The sequence below is a fragment of the Mycetomoellerius zeteki genome, unplaced genomic scaffold (genome assembly GCF_001594055.1).
Source record: "Mycetomoellerius zeteki isolate Tzet28-1 unplaced genomic scaffold, Tzet1.0 scaffold323, whole genome shotgun sequence".
Lineage (NCBI taxonomy): Eukaryota > Metazoa > Arthropoda > Insecta > Hymenoptera > Formicidae > Mycetomoellerius > Mycetomoellerius zeteki.
The window spans coordinates 239492-262321 of NW_017257309.1; the positions used below are offsets into that span (position 1 = coordinate 239492).

A 22830-nucleotide genomic window follows, 5' to 3' on the forward strand; every position below is an offset into this window, starting at 1 on the left:
AACGTGTAAAAGTATTTTGTGAGTTATTTATATGTTACATATTTTTGTTTTTAAAAACGGTTCAACACTATTTTTTAACTTGTCAAACATTTTATGAGAAAGTAAAATGCAGATTTTACAACAGTAGTTTCAGATAGAGATTGAATGAACTAACAAGCTAGAAAGAACTGGGACAAAAGAGATAACTTTGACAAAATGACAAGTAAAAAGGGATAGATAGTCGGGACATGGTCGACAAGTAGACATGCCACAAAGTCGACGATGTCGTAACGTGATCCTCGTCTTCTTTTTGTTCCAGGTTTATTCGAGATGGACGGTCTGCTGGTGCCCGGCACGATGTGCGACCACGAGTTTGTCAGTTCGCAATCGACGCCTCAATATGGACGATTTTATTCGCCGCGCTACCCATCCTCCTATCCGAAGAACATCCGGTGCTCCTACCTCTTCCGGGCAAGGTAACTAATCTGACCTAATCTTCAGCCCGCGCGCTCTGTTCCGGAAGATCTAATCCATATATAATACATCTCCGCTGCTAATCTCCGCCGTCATCATATATCTGCTGCTTTAGTGCATTTAATGACGACAGTCTGTAATCCTGCTCGCAGTTCATTAACACCTAATCTAACGTATCGAGGAACGTTCGATCATATCGGACTCAATGTATTTGTTTCGCACAGCGTTAAAAAAACGAAGATTTAATTTCTAGTGAATGCGGCAATGAATCTATGAATCACGTCTATCTGTAAAATTTACAGATTCATTACCTCGAATTAAATGAAAGATTATTTGTGACTCACCGATACGATTCGCAACAGCGGAATCTGTAACAACTACGAATCTGTAACATATAGATATAAAATTCAAATTACATTTGCGTTCAAAATAATTAATATCTAAAAAGTTCATTTGGCTTTGAAGCAACCGTTTCATGAAATAATTATATAACTTCTCTAAAAAAAATTCACATTCATTTTTTTAAGTAAATTAAAAAATTTTAAAAGCGAAATTTTTTTATTTTTAATATAAATTATCCCAGTAGGTAATTAAAAATTACACGTGAATTAAGAATTTTTTTCTCTACAAGTAATATACACAAATAACGTATAAGAGTGAGATACTTATCTCACTTGGTGGCTTTGCCGTTGCCCGATACCTCCCCAGGCCTCTTCCTCCTCTCAGATTTCCTCGAAACCACATACTCGCGAAAACTGGGTAATTAACACTTGCGCTAATAACTATGTATATCTGAAAAATAATTATTATACGAATTGAATTTTTTATTTGCATTTCAAGGCAACATTTCATAAAATAATTATATATATAGTTATACATATAATTTCAGAGAAGAAATTAAGTTCAGTTTTTCAAATATGAGGTAATATTTTTCGTGATAATTTCGTGAAATTTAATTACGGTTTTTCAGCATATTAATATCTTTATAATATGATGCCTGATTGAGCATCAAAATTATTAAAATTATTTGTCAATTTAATTCGAGAGTTTACTACAGTAGTTTAATTGCGCGTTTATATAGTCCGGAAAAGAATTCGAAAATTTTTTATTTTTACATAAATCATCTCAACGAGTGATCGGAAATTAAACAAAAATTAAGGATTCTTTTTCTGATAGTACACATACACACATCCACATTAATTAGTGAAACATTCACCTCATGGTTGCTCTACTATCCCCCGAGGCCTCTCCCAGGTCTCTTCCTCCTCTCAGATTCCCACACTCGCGGAAACTCAATAATTAACACTTACGCTAATTATCAGAATAAGACGATCGCGATTACTTGGTACGGCACTCCCGATATTAATGACACATGTCGTATTGATCAGATCGCGACGGAAGTGAACGAGGGAAAAGGAAAAAAACGAAGAAACGATAGAACGATTCGCTGCGATTCGCTTCGCTGTATTTATCGAGCAACACGACACATCGACGCGTTGCGACATTTCGAGGACTAGCGGTAGTAAGCTTTAACGAAACCCTGATGTAACGAAACTTACGTTGCACGGTTGACAAAATTGAAATGCGAGGTCAACCACGACCAATTTATTGATCGCGACTCTACTCACGACAGTCACGACGCTGCTTGATTCGGACACGACATTTTTTGCATCACGTAACGTTCCAATAATGGCTGACGAATAGTGAAAATAGCGTCTCACGGCAACTTCACTCCGAACATTGCTAACTTCACGCACATTCAGAACGTGTGACGCAGCGCCACGTTGGTTAAGTCCGTTCGAGAGTATACGATCAAAATTCGGCATCGCACGTATTTAGACTCGTATTTAGACTCGTATTTAGAACACACAAATCTCAAATAAATCGTAAACTACATTATCATTATCAGTTGCCGTGCTTTCTTGTTATTTTCAAATTGTTCCATTTATCGGTTCGCGTATTATTCAAATCCGATAACAATCCTATTTATATCGCGCAAAGTAATTTATTTAAATCGACACAAAAATCTCAAATGTGATATGAAAATTGTCATCAATTGCCATCTCCTACTGTTTCGCTCTCAGACAAGTAATATCGTGCGAAATAACTGCTTTGGTAAGAATTAATAGCTTTGGGACCTCGAATGAATCTCAATGCGCTTGCGAATCGTCGACAGTGAGGTCTGTTTACTGAATATAGCTACGGATTAAGGTAAACGTCCCATGTACCTATGTTCGGACACTTACACCAAATTTATTATTATTAATCTCAAATGCTTTTTTTATTACAGTATTATAATTTAATTGCATAAAGATTACAATTAAATTATAATATTACGTTTTAAAAAGCGTGTATTTGAGACTAATATTAACTTAAATAAATAGTGTTATGTAAATGGCCATAGATTATATCCGGACATAAGTACATGTCCAGTCACTGAGACAGTACCTATGTCCGGTTACACAAAACTTTATTTATTTATATTAATATTAATCTCAAATGCTTTTTTTACCTTAAAGATCAATTTGAATTAGAGTTGTCTTTTGTCATTAAATATATATTTATATTATTTTCCGTCAGCATATTAATTTTCTAATTGTGGTCGGACACTGGGACAATTATATCTCAATGTCCGACTGGCTTGTCCGACCACTGGTATAACATTGACGCATTCTAATATTTATTTAAATATTTTAATTAATAATTATTATAAGTGGATTCAAATAATTTTTCCTTGCTTAAGGGAGTCTTGAGTTTTTAATGAATACAAATATTTATATTAAAAACCTTTTTGATATTATAAATTGTATTATTTATGAGAACCTGACGCTTAAACGTCCGGCTACTGAGACATTTACCTTACGCACAGTAATTAGACTGCGCGCGTTTAGAGATTTTACCCGAGTGCCCGAGTATTATTTTATCCTTGTTTTAAAGATAGAATGACGCATTAGGACATTCAAGTAGTTTTCGAACAACCTAAGAGGCGACACAGTGTAGTCCACTTGCCACTTTATCGTGAGAAAGAGCAAATGATTGATTAATGATTGGCCACAGACTACTGTATCGCTTTTTATCGCGTGACATATTTATGGACGGAAATTACATTAAATAATCGTGCAATCCGGCTAATGTTAATCATTTAGAATCTTAGAATGATTGCGTTTCCCTTGATACTTTTCTCGACCACGTCTCGTAAGAAAATAATGCTACGACACACACAGCACGCTCCTTCCGATTCGAATCTCGCGCGAATGATAACAAGACGAATGCGTGTGTACAATATATAGGCAGTTACGGTACGTTCTAAAGGCCGCGCCGATGTAAACAATGAACGGTAAATGTCGCGTCGCGGCTGCCGTATACGTTATCACCAAATTCAATTCAAATACGAACGAATTACTGTCTTTAGCTTTTTATTTTGAATAAATAATCTCTCGTATAATACGCTTTAAACTGAAAAGTTTCGCTTTTCAAATGCGTTGGTATAGTTAAAAAGGTAAGTTTTTTTACATTAATTGATTCATCTCATTATTCTATACATAAAAGTATTAAGATATAATTAGGTATTGTTAAACGAGTGAACTAAAAATTAAATAAATACACGTTGTATATATACCTACATATTTTTTTAAATTAGATTATAATGTGATTTTTAATATGATTGTTCTAATTATTCTGCAGAAAAGAATTAAATTAATCCTCAGTACACACCTTAATTTTTGGTTTACTACACACGATGAGTCTTTCTTGTACTGGATTAATTTTCATCACTTTTTCAAATAAAAATTATTAAGCAATTTTTACGTAAATTTTGTCATCTTTAGAAAGTATTTATAAAATTGTATATTTATAACAAGTTGTATATAAATTGTCATAACTAAATATAGTTAACAAAATGAGAAAAATACACTTTTTCATACAAAAATGTAAAACTGAAACAAAAATATTTAAAAGAAAAATATGTTTCAATATCTTAAAGTTAACATTTCAAATTACAAAAGAAAAAAAATAGTTCAAGTATCGACTGTCCAAAAAATTTAGTTATTTAATATAACTTGAAAATGTGTTTTTGATATGCAATGGCTATAAATTGAAGATATATTGTATTTACATTTTAAGCATCTTATTATTGCTATTGTATTAAAAAAACTTATAATTTATTAGGAAAAGATTTTTATAACATTAGATAACATAATATATAATATTACAGACATTTAATACAAGGGTGTCAAAAACCAATATGTTTATTAAGGGCTAGGATTAAATTCTTTTTTTAATAATTTGCGAAATATTCCCGCAATATGAATGAGAATTAATTGAAAATAAAGAAAAAAATAAAAATTTTTTTAGTTACAAAAAATGTACATTCAGTACACGCGATGGGTCATTTGCAGGATTGGAAAAGGTACTTTGTAAAAATAATTAGTTACAATTACAGTTTTTTCTTTCAAAAATAACTAGTTATACAGTTCCAAGTTATCGAGACTAAAAATTAACTCGTTACAATTACAGTTACTAAAAAAGTAACTATCTCGCGTATATTCCCGCGAAATTAAAGGAATTTTTAAATAAAATTGTATTATAAACGTAAGTTATTTTTTTCTTTGATAGCCCTAATGATATCGATGTCACTCATATTGTTCTGTCATGATAACAGAAAAATAATTGAAAAGTTATTAGGGCTATCAAAGAAAAAAATAATTTACGTTTACAATACAATTTTATTTAAAAATTCCTTTAATTTCGCGGGAATATACGCGAGATAATTCAAATAACGAACGAAATAATAAAATACTCTCTCTGGGCTGCATTCCAAAACACAGGATGTGTTCCAGTTACGTCTACAACGCTCATATCATTTTATCCTTGTTACAGATATTAAACAATAAAATAATACACGCAAGCGTTGCGGATTTAAGTGGAACGCACCCTTAGCGCTACAAATGCTTCGAAGCATTTGTAGCATCAAATGGACCGTAGCTTAATCAGTATTCAGATTTTAATCAATCACGTTAAATTGAAAAATAAATTTAAAATGTAAAGTAACTGTAAAAGTAACTGTTAAATTAGTTACTAGTTATTAGAAGAAATTATTAAGTTAAGTTACAGTCATAGATGGAAAAAAGGGATTAAGTTAAGTTACTGAAAAAAAGTAACTGTAACTTACAATAGTTACAAGTAACTAGTTACTTCCCAACCTTGATTATTTGCCACCCAGAGATGAACTTCAGAGTTATTTTAGTTAAAGGATACATATGAATTGAGGCCGGCAATGCGCAAAACTTTTTTTCTAGATGTCAAACTTTTTTTACGAATAGAAAAGAGACCAGTATTTAACCAGCTCTTAGTATTGTTCTTAGTATTTCAAAGAAAAGAAATGCGCAGGACACGAATGACTCAAAGGTGTGTATTAAGGGCTAACTATAACATGTTGACACATTTTAAAAGCAAACCGCATGTTATGCGAAAGATCGTTTATTCAAAAAGTCAAAAACACACACACACATGGAATAATTCGTTCGTGTACCCGTTGAACTTGGTGGTGATAACGGCAGCACGGCACGCCATACCTGCTCATTGTTTACATCGACGCAGCCATGGCCCGAACGTATCGTAACAGTCTATCGCACGCACTCGTCTTGTTATTATTTGCGCGACGAGATTCGAATCGGAAGGGGCGTGCTCCTTGGAATACGAAACGCGATCGAGAAGAATATCAAGAGAAAACACAATCATTCTAAATGATCAACATTAACTGGATCGCACGATTGTTTAATGATTTCTGTCCATAAATATGTTACGCTAAAAAGTGTGTCACAGTGGCCAATTATTAAAGTAATTTCGCGTAAATCATTAATTGTGAAACTCGCTATGGTTTTGGATTATTGGGTCATGTTGAATTTTGATATTACCGCATTTCTCCCATCATCGAAAATTTTCTGGCTTTCTACCCATCTCAACTTTCGTCGTTCCTCATCTTGGTTCCTTGTTACGTAGCAGCCAAAAGTTTACGTCCGTTCTGTCGCAAGCCGTTTCGTAGTGCAGCGGTATAAAAATTACTCGCGACCAACTAGCGGGGGAAAAATCAGCAAGTTCTTGGCATGATTCCTCGCAGGATGCTATTCTCACGAAACAACACTGACAATGAGACTAGACTTCTCCGCGATTTGCGTATGAAAGTATAATCCACGCAACCTAATGTTAACCGACAAAACGATAACAAGCGGTAATATTAATTTAACAGGATACGCGTAAAAAAGTATTTTCTCTCTTAATTTGTTTCAGAGAGTATATTCTGTATATAATATTATAAGTTTACTTATTTATCTTTTATTTATAGAATTTCTAGTTCTGCGTTTCTATTGTATAAACGTCATAGTTCACGTTACGTATTGTTACACGGTTCATTGACTTCCGTGGATGTCTGATATATGTACAACGATCAAAGGAAATAGTTAACGGAGTCGAATCAGAACGTCGTTCAATCGTGATGAATTTAATCGCGGCGCTGGGCCAGTATGCGCAGATATGATTTCCGTAGTATTGTGGGTTGCTGCTTAATTACAGTAATTGTATCAAAGTAGCGTGTGCAGCCCTATATGTCTAACAGTTATGTCAACGCAACGTCGCGCCGGCCGCTATGCCGACCGCTATAAAGCCACCGGATACGTATACATGTACAGGTATACACGCATGCAGTCTATCCGTTAGACATTCGTGACACTCGGTCTATATTAACATACTACAGTGTTCTCGATGGCTCGACGGCCTTTGTCACGTCGACATCGTTATAAATCAATCCTCTAATGATCATTATTGAGAAAGAAAAAAATAATGAAAAGAAGATATTTTGGCTTTGCTTTTCAACGATATAAATTTTTTTATAGTGTTTTTAGATATAAAGATACTTTTTGACATTTAGTTATTAATCTTTTTGTATAAAAAGATTCCCGTCACATTGTTCACAGCCGCTGCTGACGCCGTTTTCGTCGCCGGCGTCGACGTCGTTTTAACAAATTCATGCGCTAGGTGCGCTTATAATGAAATTAATTACAGCTCTCGCCCATCTTGTTTCATTAGTACCGCGGGGAACAAGATAAACCGCGCGCGTGTACCGTCCGTGCAGTACCGCTCGGACGAAAAATGCATATAATAATATTTCCGTATTCATAAAAATGCAAGCTTTAATATTGCGAGTTATGTAGCGTTTACAATGGCCTTTATACAGTAGCAAGTGGCGTTATAATGTGTCTATCTAGGAAAACGCACGCAGAGTAACTTAGTTAATCGTATTTCAGGCTGAAGGAGAGAATCCGTTTAGTCTTTGAAGAGATTTCTCTGCAGAAAGGAGATCTGAGGTGAGTATTATATCGTTATTTTTTATTTTCTAATTTGAAAAATCTGAAATACGCGTTATTGTATCAAATGAGAAGTAATGACAAACAATAATGAAAAATTATTGTACAAATAAATTGAGAAGCAATAAATTAGAGATTGTATTAACTGTTTGAGGCATTTTCCAAGCCGTTTTAAAATTTCTTCCCGTCATAAATGGTTTACAAATTTTTCCTTCCGGCGTATCCCGAAGTTGATAGATTTGCAGGAGCAACGTTCGGTGCATCCGTGGGAAAAAGTTTGCCGTACGTTCTTCGCATATCCTGGATAGAAATTGAGTTCCGCAAGTTGTGAAAGAGAAAAAGCTGAGGAGATTTAGCGGGAGGGATCAAAGTCGTGAATTCACCAAGTATGACCAGGCTGCCTCGTTTATGTAAAAGATGCGCCATTAAGCCCCGTCGGCTGGTAGGATGGCGCGACCTGTCGATTTAAAACTTTAAAATTGTTGCGGCGTGTTGAAAACAGCGTGTAACCGAAATCGCAAGAGAGATGTCCGGGTGGACATAATAGAGTACGCGGACGTGGAGACATGTCTGAATAGTGGAGCTTTCCATTCATGTGATAAGTATAGTTTGGACATTGGTTTGGACACTTCGTACATATTGGTTTTTATTTCACGGATTAAAGCATGTTTCAAGAATTTGCTTTTAATTGAGTTTTTGTCTATTTTATATTAATTTTAATGATGTTACGTTACGTTAGATTTTTGAAAGAATATCGAGCATTTTGTCATGCTTTTTACACGTATTTAGGATATTTCAGCAGTTTCAAAGTCCCTCTTAATTTCCATTGCACTTTTAGGATCAATAACTCTACAGCTCGAACGAGACACGTAATGAAAGCCGCGGGGCTGTTAAAAACTTTAAGACGCGTCGTGCACACTTATATGTGTACACACGTACACGATCGCCAAAGGCGCTACATCCGTTCGCGTAGTTTAAGAAAAAAATGGCTCAAGTTGAAATTACGAGAGTATTCAATCGTTACTGCTGAAGACGAACACATTTTTATAGCTTTGGCAACAAATTCCATTGGTTTTACGAGCGTTAATTGCGATTTTATTTCCTTAATATTGAACAAAACTCAAAATATCTCATTATGACAAAATATTGCGGATATAGTTTATTTAAAATTAATTATTTTATTACTAAATTATAAATTAATATTAATTTTGTCAGAAGCGAGACGAATATGATCAATTTTTTATTTAAAATTAAAATTTACAAAACAGAGTTTCCTTAAATTTTAACATAAGAAGTATTTATTAGAGTCTATTAAGATTGAAACTGGAAGTATTGTGAAGCAAATGTCTTTCTATTAATTATCTATACTAGTAAGAGAATCTGCATGTCGCCATTGTGTCATTCTTAACAACTTAAGACTTAAGTACAAGGTACTTTTCTTATTACGGACCATGGAACTTTTGTATGTATTGTTTTCTGGAATATGTGATAAATTTTAAAGATTCGTCCAAGCGAATCTCCGTTACGCTAATTGTGAATTACGACCTGTTACTTATTAACGTTTAAGAGTTAACGAGACGCAGTAACGAATATCAGAATTACGAGAGCATGAAACTTTTCTATTTAAAACTTTCTTTCCCGATACAGCCTCGTGTATTTGATACAGCTCGAACAGTGTACGTCAGTCGGTACGCCAGTAATAGCTAGCAGATGGATTAAGCACGCAATGGAGAGAAAGATTTACGCGAACGATAAAGTCGTCTATTCTCTCTTGATATATTTACCACCTTTAAATCTAATTCCGTAATTGACATTTATAATAAACCAACGAATATGTGAGCGTTATCTGATCTATTGTTCTCTCTACGGATATCTGCAACTTACGGAAAATCAAATCCTTCAAATTGTCCTGATTTAATTCCGTTAAAATGTCTCTGCACTCACAGCAATCGTAAAAGTTACTCTGCGCTATCTAGGGATGTTATCGACTGGATGACGACACGAATAGATAATTGACGTCGATTGGCTCGGCCAGCTAGGTAAAACATTTGGCTTGAGATAGTGCGAGATAGAGAGTCGACACTTAGGGAAGAGTAAAGCCAAACGAACCATTAAACTAATCAAACGGACTCGTTTGAATGTTTGCCGAGGTGCAGTAACGACTGTGGGCGTCGTAAGCGATGTCGCCACTGCCGAGAGACGACACGCGAAAAGCTCTGTAATAGTTTCAAAGATTCGTGTCTTTTGATGTTTTTTCTTATTCTTTAGGATACTCCTCTTCTTTTTTTCTTTGTCTCTTTCCAATTTTCTGTGCTTATACTCTTTGAAGTAGGATTGTAGAACATGAATAGTATCACTCATATGTTTAAAGCAAGGTAGGCAACGATCAGAACGATTAAAGCCATTGATAAGAACTAACTTACGTGTAATTATCATGTAATACCATGAACATCGATTTCACAAGTTGAAAATATAAAATTTGCAACATTTGAAATAAATTTCAAAACATAAAAAATCTTCTTTTTAAATATAAATCATTTTCAATATTATTATTTAAACGAGCTTGTATTAATTAATTTTTTCATACATAAGTCTTTTCTCTTATATTATTGATTAAAAATTTATTGTTTCCGTGTATTAAAAGTATACCAAAAAAATATCACATGTGTGAATAAAAAGGAACCATATATTTAAACAGATATCTAGATTAATTTAAAATTTCAATGAAATGGTAATATTCAGTGAAGAGCTTGTTTGGGTAGTCATGTTTTTCGCGTTGACCAATGAATACGAGCGAGTGAACGATCGATCGACGGACGAGTTTGCTGTAATTTGAACAGTGCTGTACGTATTGAACTTCCTACGTTTTATGAGCGTTTCATGCGCGTGCCGAGAATAATCGTGGTCAGATATATCTCGTTATGTTATATGAAGAACGTTCGCGAGTTGGTCTTCCACGATCGGTACTGTTCCTGAGTACTTAAGGTATGCGAGGCTGATGTTCCGTGTACTTACGGCATGCAAATCAGCGGGAGACCAGATACATATTCGCGCTCGCCGACCCGAAGGGATCTGATGTATTATCAGTCTATGAATGAGAGATAGCCTCTTCCTGCGCGCGACTCCAAATTTTACGATCGCCAATATGTCAAACTGCTAATGCTTCAGATATTACTGACATAAATCTGCCAGGCAGTAATACTGCGAGCTTGACTACCAACCCTTTCAAGCTAGCTGCCATAGATCCGCCTGTCTGTTCCCCTGTTAGTACCATTGAGAATATGACAAACTTGGACTTCATATGCACGCACTGAAGATTAGAACATTTTTTCGAGCAAGTCTTATATATTTTTCCTGAGCTACATTTCAAAATCTCTCTCTCTCTCTCTCTCTCGCGTTTTTCATATTTTTATGCAAAATAGTTGTAATTTTTCCATTTGAAAATATATAAAATACAAAAGGCTTTTTAGGTATCCATTTGAAATAGAAAATGAGCATTTTTTTAAAATAGTCTTTTAAAATAAAAAAATATAGTTTTAAAATAAAATTATTTTTTAAATATTTTAAATATTTTTATATTATTTATTTTTGAATGTTTATTTCATATTTAAATTATTACTTCTTATTCTTAATATTTTTTACTTTCTATAAATTTTTATATAATATAAACTTTTACAAAAAAAGATTATCTAGCAGTTAAACGTGATGCCTTAAAGAACAAATTTTTCGAAGACGAAATCAGTCATTTTCCTTTTATAAGATCTTATAATTACTGATTATAGTGTCTCTAAAAGAAGTATAAAGCTGACATCAATCAACGCATGATATTAATAACGCAACCATGATATTAATTCAGACATGGGCTCATTCTTATGACCCTAACAGTTACCGCACGATGGGAGATATCCACCAATGAGCGCATAGATTGTTTAAAAAAGCAGTATACTTGTTGGTTATATATATATATATATATATATCGCACATCGCGTGCGACGTTAATCACGCTAGTCTGCTAGAACTATTGCCAACCTATAAATGTGTGTATTTTAAATAGAAAATAAGTAGTAAAAACCATTTAAATGGAAATGTAAAATAGTTTCTAAAAAAATGTATTTTAAATACAAAATACAAAATAGGCATTTTACATTGTGTACTTTTATTTTAAATGTATTTATTTCAAACAATGCCTTTCTCTGTTTATATGATAAACTTTATATTCAACCTACAAGAGTTATTATCAAGAGTTATTATCAAGATATTTACGACATATTCTATCGAACTACGCTTCTATCGGTCTTTGTTAAAGATTTAAATCCAACTATACGAATTTAACGCACGAATTTCACCGCTCGTTGTAATTAACTTCGCCGCAATACGATCTCGACTTGACAGCGATAGCATATTTTTACGGAAATTCTCTTTTTAAATCCTGTAGTGTGTGCCAGTTACACCTGACCTCTAAATCCTTTGAATACGGCGTGGACCACGATTCTACTTAACCCACATAAAGTTCCTCTCTGCGCGAAGACTTAGAGCTGAGAATGGTGATTGGGAGGTCGACTTGGAGAAACGAGAGGTGCCTAGGGACTTGCAGTTGCAGCGTGCAGGAGTTAATCCTTGATAAATCCTCGAACTCTGTCCTAATTCGGTATTGAGCTCCCTTAATTTCATTCCGTTAGTGACCTTTTAACTTTGAACTCGGAAATCAGAATCGATGAGTTTGCGATTGAAAACTGTGCAAAAAAATACTGAAATAAATACTGTCAAAGATCTAGAAATTTTTACTTGATTTTGTTATGAAACAATAACTTTTTAGCAGGATTAAACGATCATTTTAAAATAACTTATAGAAGAAAATTTAATTTAAATACAATTTTGAAAAATAATTTTAAAATACTAGATATATCTCATGAATATAAAAAATGTGACGCGGTGATGAAATTTGAGAAAATTGAGAAAATTTTATACAATAAGGTTGGCGCTCAAATAATACGAAAGCAAATATAATTTACACAGCGAGTGCAACGAGATATGAATAATAAGCAATTTTCAAATCGCATTATACTATTACATAAATCTCAGTATAAAAGCAACAAAGTAGAAAATAGAAAGAAAATATCAACTTGAAAATAACTAGCTTTCATGTTTATGCGAAATGTTTAAAATAATTTTATTTTTTTATATGCTATATATAAATATTATAATTGAATTATATTCACTAGATGTTATATTCACGCTGTATATACGATAAGCAAAGAAATTAATATTAAAAGTTATTTAAATATTTGAAAGAATTATGTATATTTTTTCAGACGCATATTACTGCCTAAATTTTTAAGCTTTGTACTTTATTTAGCGATAGTTTTATTTTGTGAGCCTGAAACTGGCATCACACAAATCTCATTTAAACTTCACTCTATATTCTGTTTCGCACGTTCTATCGAGGTCCAGTAACATAGTGATTCACGAGCAATTTGCCGCCAATGCGGCAAAAACTTATTTTTATGACAGAATTTGCAATTTTTAAATAATTAATTTACGCGTAGCGCGGTATAATTTATTTCTGAAAATATTGGGATAACTTTGCAATAATTTACGCATCCAATTTTATATATCTGTAATAAAAACGTATTTATATTAAGAATATACTTATAATACAATATACTGTCTAATAATATTTGTACAATAACATCTGCTATTCTTTAATGTAATATAAAAATTAATTGGATATATTCATATGAATGCCAATGAATCCAACAGTATTTGTATAACGAGATAAATAGATCCAATATTAACTCTACGCTGACGAAGTGGTTACAGCGGATGAATGCTTTCAATGTAACGTGAAATCAGAAGAGAATATCTGAATCTGACCAAATAACATCGACTCTCATATAATTATTTATTATTTACACTTTCATGAAACATCATATGATTGTAACGGAATTTTCGTTTAATCTTCGATTATAAAAATTTTACACAACGCTAATTATTTTTTAGTACCTAAATGAAATCAATAACGTGATAATAATTAAAAAAAGAAATTTTATTTTATATTTGCAAAATGATCAGTTGAATCGTGCTTTTTACCATTAAAAAAGTGTTGATTTAGGAAAGGAAATTGATAAATATGTTAACTTGAATATTGCAGTATTCTCGATTAAACATAGCGCGAAAAAAAGAAAGATCTGTTGAATTAAAAGGCGATACGCGAAATACGGTCTACAAATCTACGATCGATTGCGTTAATTTATATCGTGGCCGATGGCACTTTCTCCAAGACTGGTGGTAAAAATCTGTAAGAGCTCGGGTAAAAGCTGAGAAATGCCTCCATATATCAACGTTAAGCCGCTCCGTCAGATGCACTCGGATATTATCGTGAATGGTGCTGATGGATACCGAGAGACTCCTCCATCCAGCACTCGATACACTTCTACTACTCTATCCGAGTGCACGCTTATAACACGCATATACGTCACTCGCTCATATAAAGTTATAGCTGAGGGAACTATCGATATAATATCGACAGTATCAATAATCCCTTTCTATGGATATAAGTAATGAATAATCCTTTACTATATACGTTAACTTGTGAAAAGTTTAATAAAAAGGAAAGGAAGATGTAGAGCGGTTCTTTGTACCGTCATTCGATACTTCAACGTGCTTTCACGCTTGAATTCAAGTTTCCAAAGGTAAACGCTACTTTAACGATATTCATGGAATAGCCACTGAGACATAGTAAACGGAATACGAATAAAATCGACGAGAGCAAAATGGAGTCGGTGATAGCCCGAAGTAAATCTTGTTGGGCACTTGAAGAATTCCGTGTACACACTCCGGGCGCGCGATGCTACGCTAGATTAACTTTGATAGACGGATTTGCTTGCCTTCGCATTGAGCTCACTCACGCACCACTAACTTCATAGTTAAACTTTTCAATTTGATTGTTTTAAACAGATTTGAGATTTGCGTCTATTCATTATAATGCTCATCCAAAGTTGGCGATTGAAATTGAAAATAATTTTATGTTTCTGTTGAGATTCGCCATAGATACACGATATCTTACTGCACTACATCAGTAAAGAACGACGTTATCGTGCACGTGTAAGTGAGGTCAAAAATCGCACGTGTAGGTTCAGAGGTAAGGAAGCGGAACGAACAGGCGGGACAGGGGTGGCTCTTTAATCTCTGGTTCTTCCAACGATAATCTTTCTCTGTCAACGTAATTGCTTAACCCGTGCAAGTAATAAGGTTATCCCGTCTGCCGTCATCGATCAAGCCTTTAAATCGATCGAATCAGCGATCCCGTCGATGTAGTGCACGAATCCTAAGGCTGAAGGCATCGAAGATGTAATACTCCTCTTCGGTTCGATCGAGTTGAGTAGTTCGCGTACACGTATGGAACGAATCGTCGATCGTCGAGACTCTCTCCTTGGCTTGGCGCCCACAGCTCGTCTTGTCGACGATGCCATCCTTTGTCACTGTACACTCTTTACAGTTTCACCTTCAACCCCCATTGAACTGTCTCGCTTCGTTCTACCTCTCATCTCTTTTGTCTTCCCTTTCGATCCCGTTCCCTCTAGTGCGTGCTATCTAGAGGAGCCGCAGAACTCAAAGCGGACTTAACATACCTTCGTTGCCGAGAATCTCAAGGACTCTCTCTTTATTTGCGCATCCCATTTCGCAATTTACATTTTTATGGAGGTAAATTTCTATAAAGTAAGACGCTTTGACAACTTTGATTTAGGGGACAACATTAAAATAGCAAAATTATGCTAACATGGATTTTATCAATAGATTTCTTTATTTCTATACTTTTTAACAGTATTAGTATCAATTAATTTTTTAGAGCGGATTAATTTAAAGGTAATGTATCGATAAGTTGCTTCTAACGAAAAGCGATGTGCTTGTCCTGTTACAGTTGTCTGAATAGAGCGGATTTAATCAAGGTGCACGACGGAACGGATTCAGGGGCGCCTACAATAGCCGTGCTCTGCAACCAGGGAACGGAAGTGGAGGTACTCAGCACAGGACCAGGTCTCTATGTTGAGTTCGTAGCTAATTCTGAATGGCCGGGCCAGGGTTTCAAGGCGATGTTCCAATTCCAGCCATTGGACGATGCGCTGCATCCTGGTCAGTAACGAACGACGATTGCTTGTCGACATCACGAAAATCCACCCTTCTGACCATCCTTCGATCCCGCTACGGTCATACTCCTCTTTCTTCGGTACCGTCTCATCTCCTACGATGTGTAAGACCGCCATTGATAAAGTTTCCACTCAGGTGAGTCCCTAAAGTCATGGGACGAGCCATTAAATTATCCATTGCCTTATATCGCATTCTGGGAAATAATTGTAGAAATATCTTTTAGATTTTGCTATATGTGTTTGAATTGAGTTTATTTATCTTTTTCACTGACATGAGACAGCAATTTATCGTTCCTATGAAAATTAAAAAATTCGCAATAATCGAATCTTTCTTCTTTTTATAAATTTCTTCTGATTATTCAATATCGTATTATTACGAAAATTCTTGTTTCATAAAGACAAAGATTTTCATATAACTTGTACCTTCATTAAAGCATACTCTTACATTCTTGATAGACATAAATAAATTTTGATTGAAAAAATAATTACAGTCAAAAAGAAGTTATATATTATTAAAAATTTAGTTGATAATGTTAAATTATCAAAGTATACATATATGATAAAGTATTGTCGGTCGGTATTGTAGTTTGAAGTTCAAAAGCTCAACATAATGCGTCGCTATGTTAAAGCATGTATGAAAGCGCCATGAAACAGAGCTTTTGCGAAGCTTTCTGGTAACGCTGAAGCTTTTCACGGTCGGCAAGGAAGATCGTGCAGCTTTCCAACAAACTGTAACATCTAGAGAGAAAGCTTATATTACTCTGGAAATGTGGAATCTTCTTTGCTTACTTGGTAATTGGTCAAACCATCCAAATTTTTCAGACATATCTGAACTTTTTTGATCTTACCTATTGTTATTATTATATTTTTCGACATTGCCGTTAATAGATATCCAATATGTATAAAATGATAAATAAATATATAATACTAATTTTCATATGATAACTGAGTTTCAACAATATTATATTATATTTTTACAACGCATTATTGTTAATAATACCTTTGCTCATTATATCAATGAGCATTTAGCAAATTTAACATTAATACCGACGTTCGATCAATATTTTGACAAAATCTAAGAGTTAAGCGCTACTGTTCTCATTCTCAACAAGAATACAATCTAATGTATTTACAAGACGATGAATCATACGGATAGATCCTTTGTACTAGGTAGATTGGCTGCGGTCCATTGCATACGCGACTCCCTGTTGTAATTAACGGCACTGTATATTCTGGAGATAATTACAATAATGTGTTTCAGAGCCGGACAAGGTCCCAGGAGCCGTTACGGGGAACCCCAAGTACTCAGTCATCGGACCAGCTGTCAGCGCTACTAGTAAGTATACATTGCATGCTGTGCACGCGATTTATCACCTTTCTTAATCAATAATTGCCTCGCCATGTCCCATGGCACTCTCTCCGCAAAAGATAAATTTTGCGGAATAAATTTGTATGAGCTGAAGTACCACAAAAAATCGAGATTTTATCTTAAAGATGACAAACATTATCTCGGTTAAAAGTGAAAAAAATGCAAGGATGTCTGCACCGATAAGTAATACAGCTTGTACTATATTATGATAAATTTATTAGATCTGTTAGTTTCGTAAAAAAAAAAAAAAAATAGAACAATTATTGCATCCACGACTTTTCGAACGAGTGAAATGTAATCTGGGAAACGTGACGCACAGTCTAGGAAACAGGATACCTCGATGTAAAATAAAATTTTACTTTAGACGTAACATACTTTTATGAAGTCTGAAAGAATAAGGGTAACATCAGCCTCGAGGGTATACGGTTCCTGTCGTTGTTTAAAAGGATTATTTTGATGTCTTCAACATAAATGTCGGCGAATACGTGTAGAAATATGATTTTCCCCAGAGTCCTCGACACATAACTTCTTCGTAACGTAGCGGCGTATAAACTTTGCGAGTACTTGCGCTTGTAGAATCATCACCCGTATGTTAGGATGATGGCGAAAGCTCAACGGACTCTGAATTTTATGGCTTCTTCATGAAAATGAGGTGCTTATCTAATGTCCTAAATATCACCATACATTCAGTTGACAAACAGCTTCCGTTGATGAGATGTGATTTCCGCTCATTTTTTCGTGTAACTTTGAATTTACAACTTATCCAATCTTTTGATGACATATGCAGCAATTTAATAACATCGTGTGATTCCCTAATTCATATTTTTATTATATAATTTTATACACTGAAAAAAAAAGATTGTTTGTTGCAGCAAATTAGATGATAAAATATGGCATAGCATTTTTAATTGGCTGCAGCAGCCAATTTATGTAATAATGTATAATAACTAAAAGATACGTTAGAAGTCTTTATATATAATATTTTGTAATTAAATTCAATAATCAAGTCTCTCTCTTTTTTTCTAAGTTATAATTTTTATAAAAATTAAAACTTTGTATTGGAATCGCTTTTGATACGTATATATACTAGTATGCTTATATGGTCCTTTAACATTTAATGCATTCAGATTATTCAGATACTCCCAGACTTGATTCTAATTTCAATTTGTACGTGGGACTCAAGACCTTAACATGTTTACTCATGTAAATCTATCTCTTAATACGGGTGAACAACAACAGCTGCGGCATACGTAGGAATGCGTGACAATGAGAACCTTTACCAACACAACGAAGTCATAAGGGTACTTGAGGCTCGAATGGGAGCCAACCTGTGAGACACCGAAGTTATGAAGGCCGATCCTATCTTGTCTTTCGACTCTCCGCTACATAATGTTTAGGGGATTACTTTAAAATAACCATCGTAAAATCTATGTCCAATATATTTGTCTGTTTGTATTCGCCAAGTGTTATACATGTAAAGTAGTTTGTTAATATATTTGTTGCGTTATCGTTGAAAAAAATTGATTGCTAAATTAACATTACATCTTTTATAATATTATATAAGATATATCCGAGTAATACCTAACAAGGAGTTTCTCTGAAGCACTTCAGTATTGAGATCGTCAAGGGATGAATTAATGGTCAGAAGAGGAAGATTGAAATGTTTTGAAAGAGATATCGGTAAATTTCGATCGGCACGTTTGTGCACTAACTGTAATTACGTAAAGTGAGAAATGAGCAATGTCGTCGTAGTAAGAGTGGGCTTCATTTACGTAATTGGTTGGTTACGTGAAAATATCGTCGATTCGCACCGTGAAAACGTACTAAGGGCTAACTTCTGCGTATTCTCGCCTTTTTCCTCGTTTTCCTTTTTTTAATCGAACGGGAGCGAAACGGACGTCGATAAGGTAATTACTGCAGAAATTAAGTGCGCCGATAAATAGACAAAGGAAGTTGTTCTATCGGAAACGGATGGTCAAGTCTTCTAATTTTTTCACACTTACAATTGTGTGAAAAAGAACAAACTGCATACTGATATACGTTGGACGCAATAACGTGTGTGCATCACTTTACAGCTCTCTCGTACCGTGCTGTTTATCGTACGCGAAGTGAAGCGAATAAGCAATAAATAACGTTTGTGGACAAACTCGCGCGCGTGCGCGCGTCAACGAGGGTAATGTTCTGCTAAACGTATATACGCGTTAGCTTTCCGAAAAATGACGTATTTCGTCGCGGATAATGTCGGCCGCGAGACGGTAAATTCTGATGGCTATGCCAGACCTTCGTCATCCGGCGAGAAACCGTACGGCCGAGAGCTGAGTCGAGAATGCGAGAGAGAAACGAAACGGGAACGTACGAATGATGGATCGAAATTCTACAATTTTCTCACTCCGTTCGGGGAAGTGCTATGTATGTGCTATGCTCGCACGATGCTAACTTTGCAAACGACGTAACGTTGTTTCCCGGTATTTTACGCTCGTCTCCAAGCCGGAAAGTACGCTTTCCTGTGAAACTAATAATAACTTTCTGCAGTGCGCACGCTTTACACTTAAGATGTAAGTGTCGCAAACTTCCTACGACGTACCCAGTTGCGATAACAAATTTCCTTTACTACTATTAAAGCGATTTAATTGCCGATGAAATATCGTTTCTTCTGTCAAGGGCTAGAATAAAAAGATTCTTCTTTTCCGTGAAGATGATGAATGTTATCTAAACAGTAACGTCGTAACGTGTTGTAGTATGATTGTTGGAGATCTTTTAAAATTAAATCTTTTAAATTCGTATCACATTTATATGCAATGACTTTGTCAATTTGATTGATATTGATACCGCGTTTGTCAGATAAATTTAAAGAATCATAAATTAACGGCTGTCAATGAGTTTGATGATGCATGACATGTAACTATTTCGTAATTGCGATAATGTACCACAGCAATATTGCAAACTCTACGATTGATGTGTCGTTATAGTTCATAATTTATGAACGGAATGACAAATTTACATGGCCGTAAGTGGAGCGCAAGCATTCCAATTTTATATTCTTGAATATTCACGTTATTCATCAGTTATGAATATGTACGCTCGTCTAGCACATTGCACACGCATCTAGTTAAAAATGTTCTACTAACGTGCTGATCAAGTATACAGGTGTATGCATAACGGTAAATTTCCTACATAATGAATGACACATTAATGTCGCACGCTCCAATCGTAGTTATTGTTTGTCATACGCTAATTTATTGAACAAGTGGCCGCAAATATGTATGAACGTTGCGTTGTACACACTGTAAGAGAAAAATATTCTTTATAAAATTACAATAATAGAAGATAGGGCTATGAATCAAGCAAGGTCTTGATGCTATGTTATTAAAAAGTAAACAGTTTATTAGCATATATGTTTCGATTCCAATCGGGTCATTTTCAATGTTAAAACAATAAAATTCAAACGGACTTAACTAATCATTCTAATAACAATAAAATATGACGACATATAACGTAATTATAAAAGAATAAAAAAATTATAAAACCTATATTCACAAATTCCATAGCTATGACTGTGAGATACATTCCAGGTACATTGAATCGCTTTGTGATCGTCAACGGTTGTCTTATAGTAAAGTACAATAGGAAAAAGCGTACACTGAAAAAAAGATTGGCTGCTGCAGCAAATTAGATGGTAAAATATGGCATAGCATTTTTAATTGGTTGCAGCAGCCAATTTTTGGTTGTGTTAAAATCTTTTTTTTCAGTGTAGTACAAAGATTTTGTGATGCAAATATTCTTTAGTATTTTTCTACGGAAAATTTGGACAATTGTGTGTCATAATTTATTGGGAATTCATCAGCTGAAATATGATTTTGGATATAATCGATTATTCAATGGTTTCATTTAGAATTGTCATAAATGTAACTTAATCACGGGGAAATTCGTTGTTCTACGTGAGCACGTTAAGCCATTACCGCAAACGTGTGGTAATGGAAGAGAGACTATTATATACATCACCAGTGATGAGATAGAAAAAAAAGAAAGAAAGAGAAATGTAAAGACACAATAATACGTATTATCTCATCATTACCGACGACATCCAATACAATGAGGTTTGATTATAATAATAACATCTAGAAATCCTAGAGTTTGGTGAAAGCGGGCACAACTTCTGATTAGTTCTTTACCTTGGTCCACTCGGTATTCTTCGGAGCTTCATATATTGTCGGAAAACGAGTGCGAAGAATAGAAAGAGATAGATAGCTACAAACAGATGAGTAAAACCTGTGTCAAAGAAGTTATAGATCGTTCCGAAATCTCGGACAAAGAGAAAATTAATAAATTACAATTACACAATTCGGTCAATTGATCAACTTGATTGGTTTCTTCAGGTATTGTTGTCACGTATCCTAACACTTTTTGCGAATGCGTTCATACGAGAAAGCAATATCTGTTATCTCTCTCTATCCGCCATTTTTAGTCCACATTCGTCAAACTTTGATTATAAGATCTCTAATAACATCGGCCAAAAAGCGCGCCCACCTATGTCTATGTATCGGATGAATGAGCCACTCGAAATGAAACGACCTCGCGTGATAAGTGGGTACTAAACCGGCCGCGGTAAAAAAAAAGACTTGTAGGATCCTATTATCGACACTTGTTCAGCGGACACTGCGTACGCGATCGCCGAAATTTACGGTGGACCATTTTACCTTTTATCTCCCCCTACGTTTGGAAAAGTTTCTTCAAATGTCTCACTCGCCATTATTGTAAGAATTACTACGACGTTTATGTGTAAACTACGAAAATAGGATTTGGAGGAGACACTAATTTGATCGCAAGGGACATTTATAAATCAGTAAATTATTTAGCGATTATTATTTTTCGATATACCGTGATATTCTCAATAATTAATTAAAACGCATGTTGCATTTATCGCATCAATGCCCAAATTAGTTTGTTTATGTTTCCTTTTCGTTTCTATATGAATAATTGCTTCGATTCACGCGTGGCTATGTAGAAGGCACGCCGCAAAAGCTATTCATAAACATTATGCGACGGCGGCATTAACATGTAGCTGGAAATGCCCGCGCGCCTCGCTGCACGAATCATACGGGATGCCAATAAATCGTCGTGACTGCAAGCAGTGGATCTCTTGCCGTCGATTCGGCGACCGGCTATCGATTTCTCCGGGTGTGCGGTCGGGATATCGAAATCGAACGTTCCGAGGTAAGTCCCGGACTGTCGGAAATGTATAAGATCCATCTCGCGCGCTTTTCAGGGATTGACGTTGAAAGAGTCACGATTTACGTTAGCCCTTTTCTCCATGAAGAAAAGAGGAAGAGAGACGATGGGGAGAGACGACGGTGACCCCTCGGAAGCCGTAGAAATCTAATAGACCGCAAGCGAGGATGAGATATTGGCCCGGAGATCGGTCTCGATCGATGAAGCGTAACAGTACTTACCCTACCGTATCGTAAAATTCGTATTCAACCAGTTCCTGCGGATACGAGAC

General features: G+C 34.9%; 1 protein-coding gene across 2 annotated transcripts in view; it reads left to right on the forward strand.

Annotated features, from left to right (window-relative positions):
• Positions 1-22830, forward strand: part of Sol1 — a 256251-nt gene that overhangs the window by 116104 nt on the left and 117317 nt on the right. For both annotated transcript variants that reach the window (XM_018451833.1, XM_018451832.1), the window contains exons 5-8: positions 299-455; positions 7755-7814; positions 15736-15947; positions 17223-17297. In XM_018451833.1, the coding sequence (XP_018307335.1) occupies positions 299-455; positions 7755-7814; positions 15736-15947; positions 17223-17297 (504 nt within the window). The remainder of the gene's footprint in view (positions 1-298; positions 456-7754; positions 7815-15735; positions 15948-17222; positions 17298-22830) is intronic.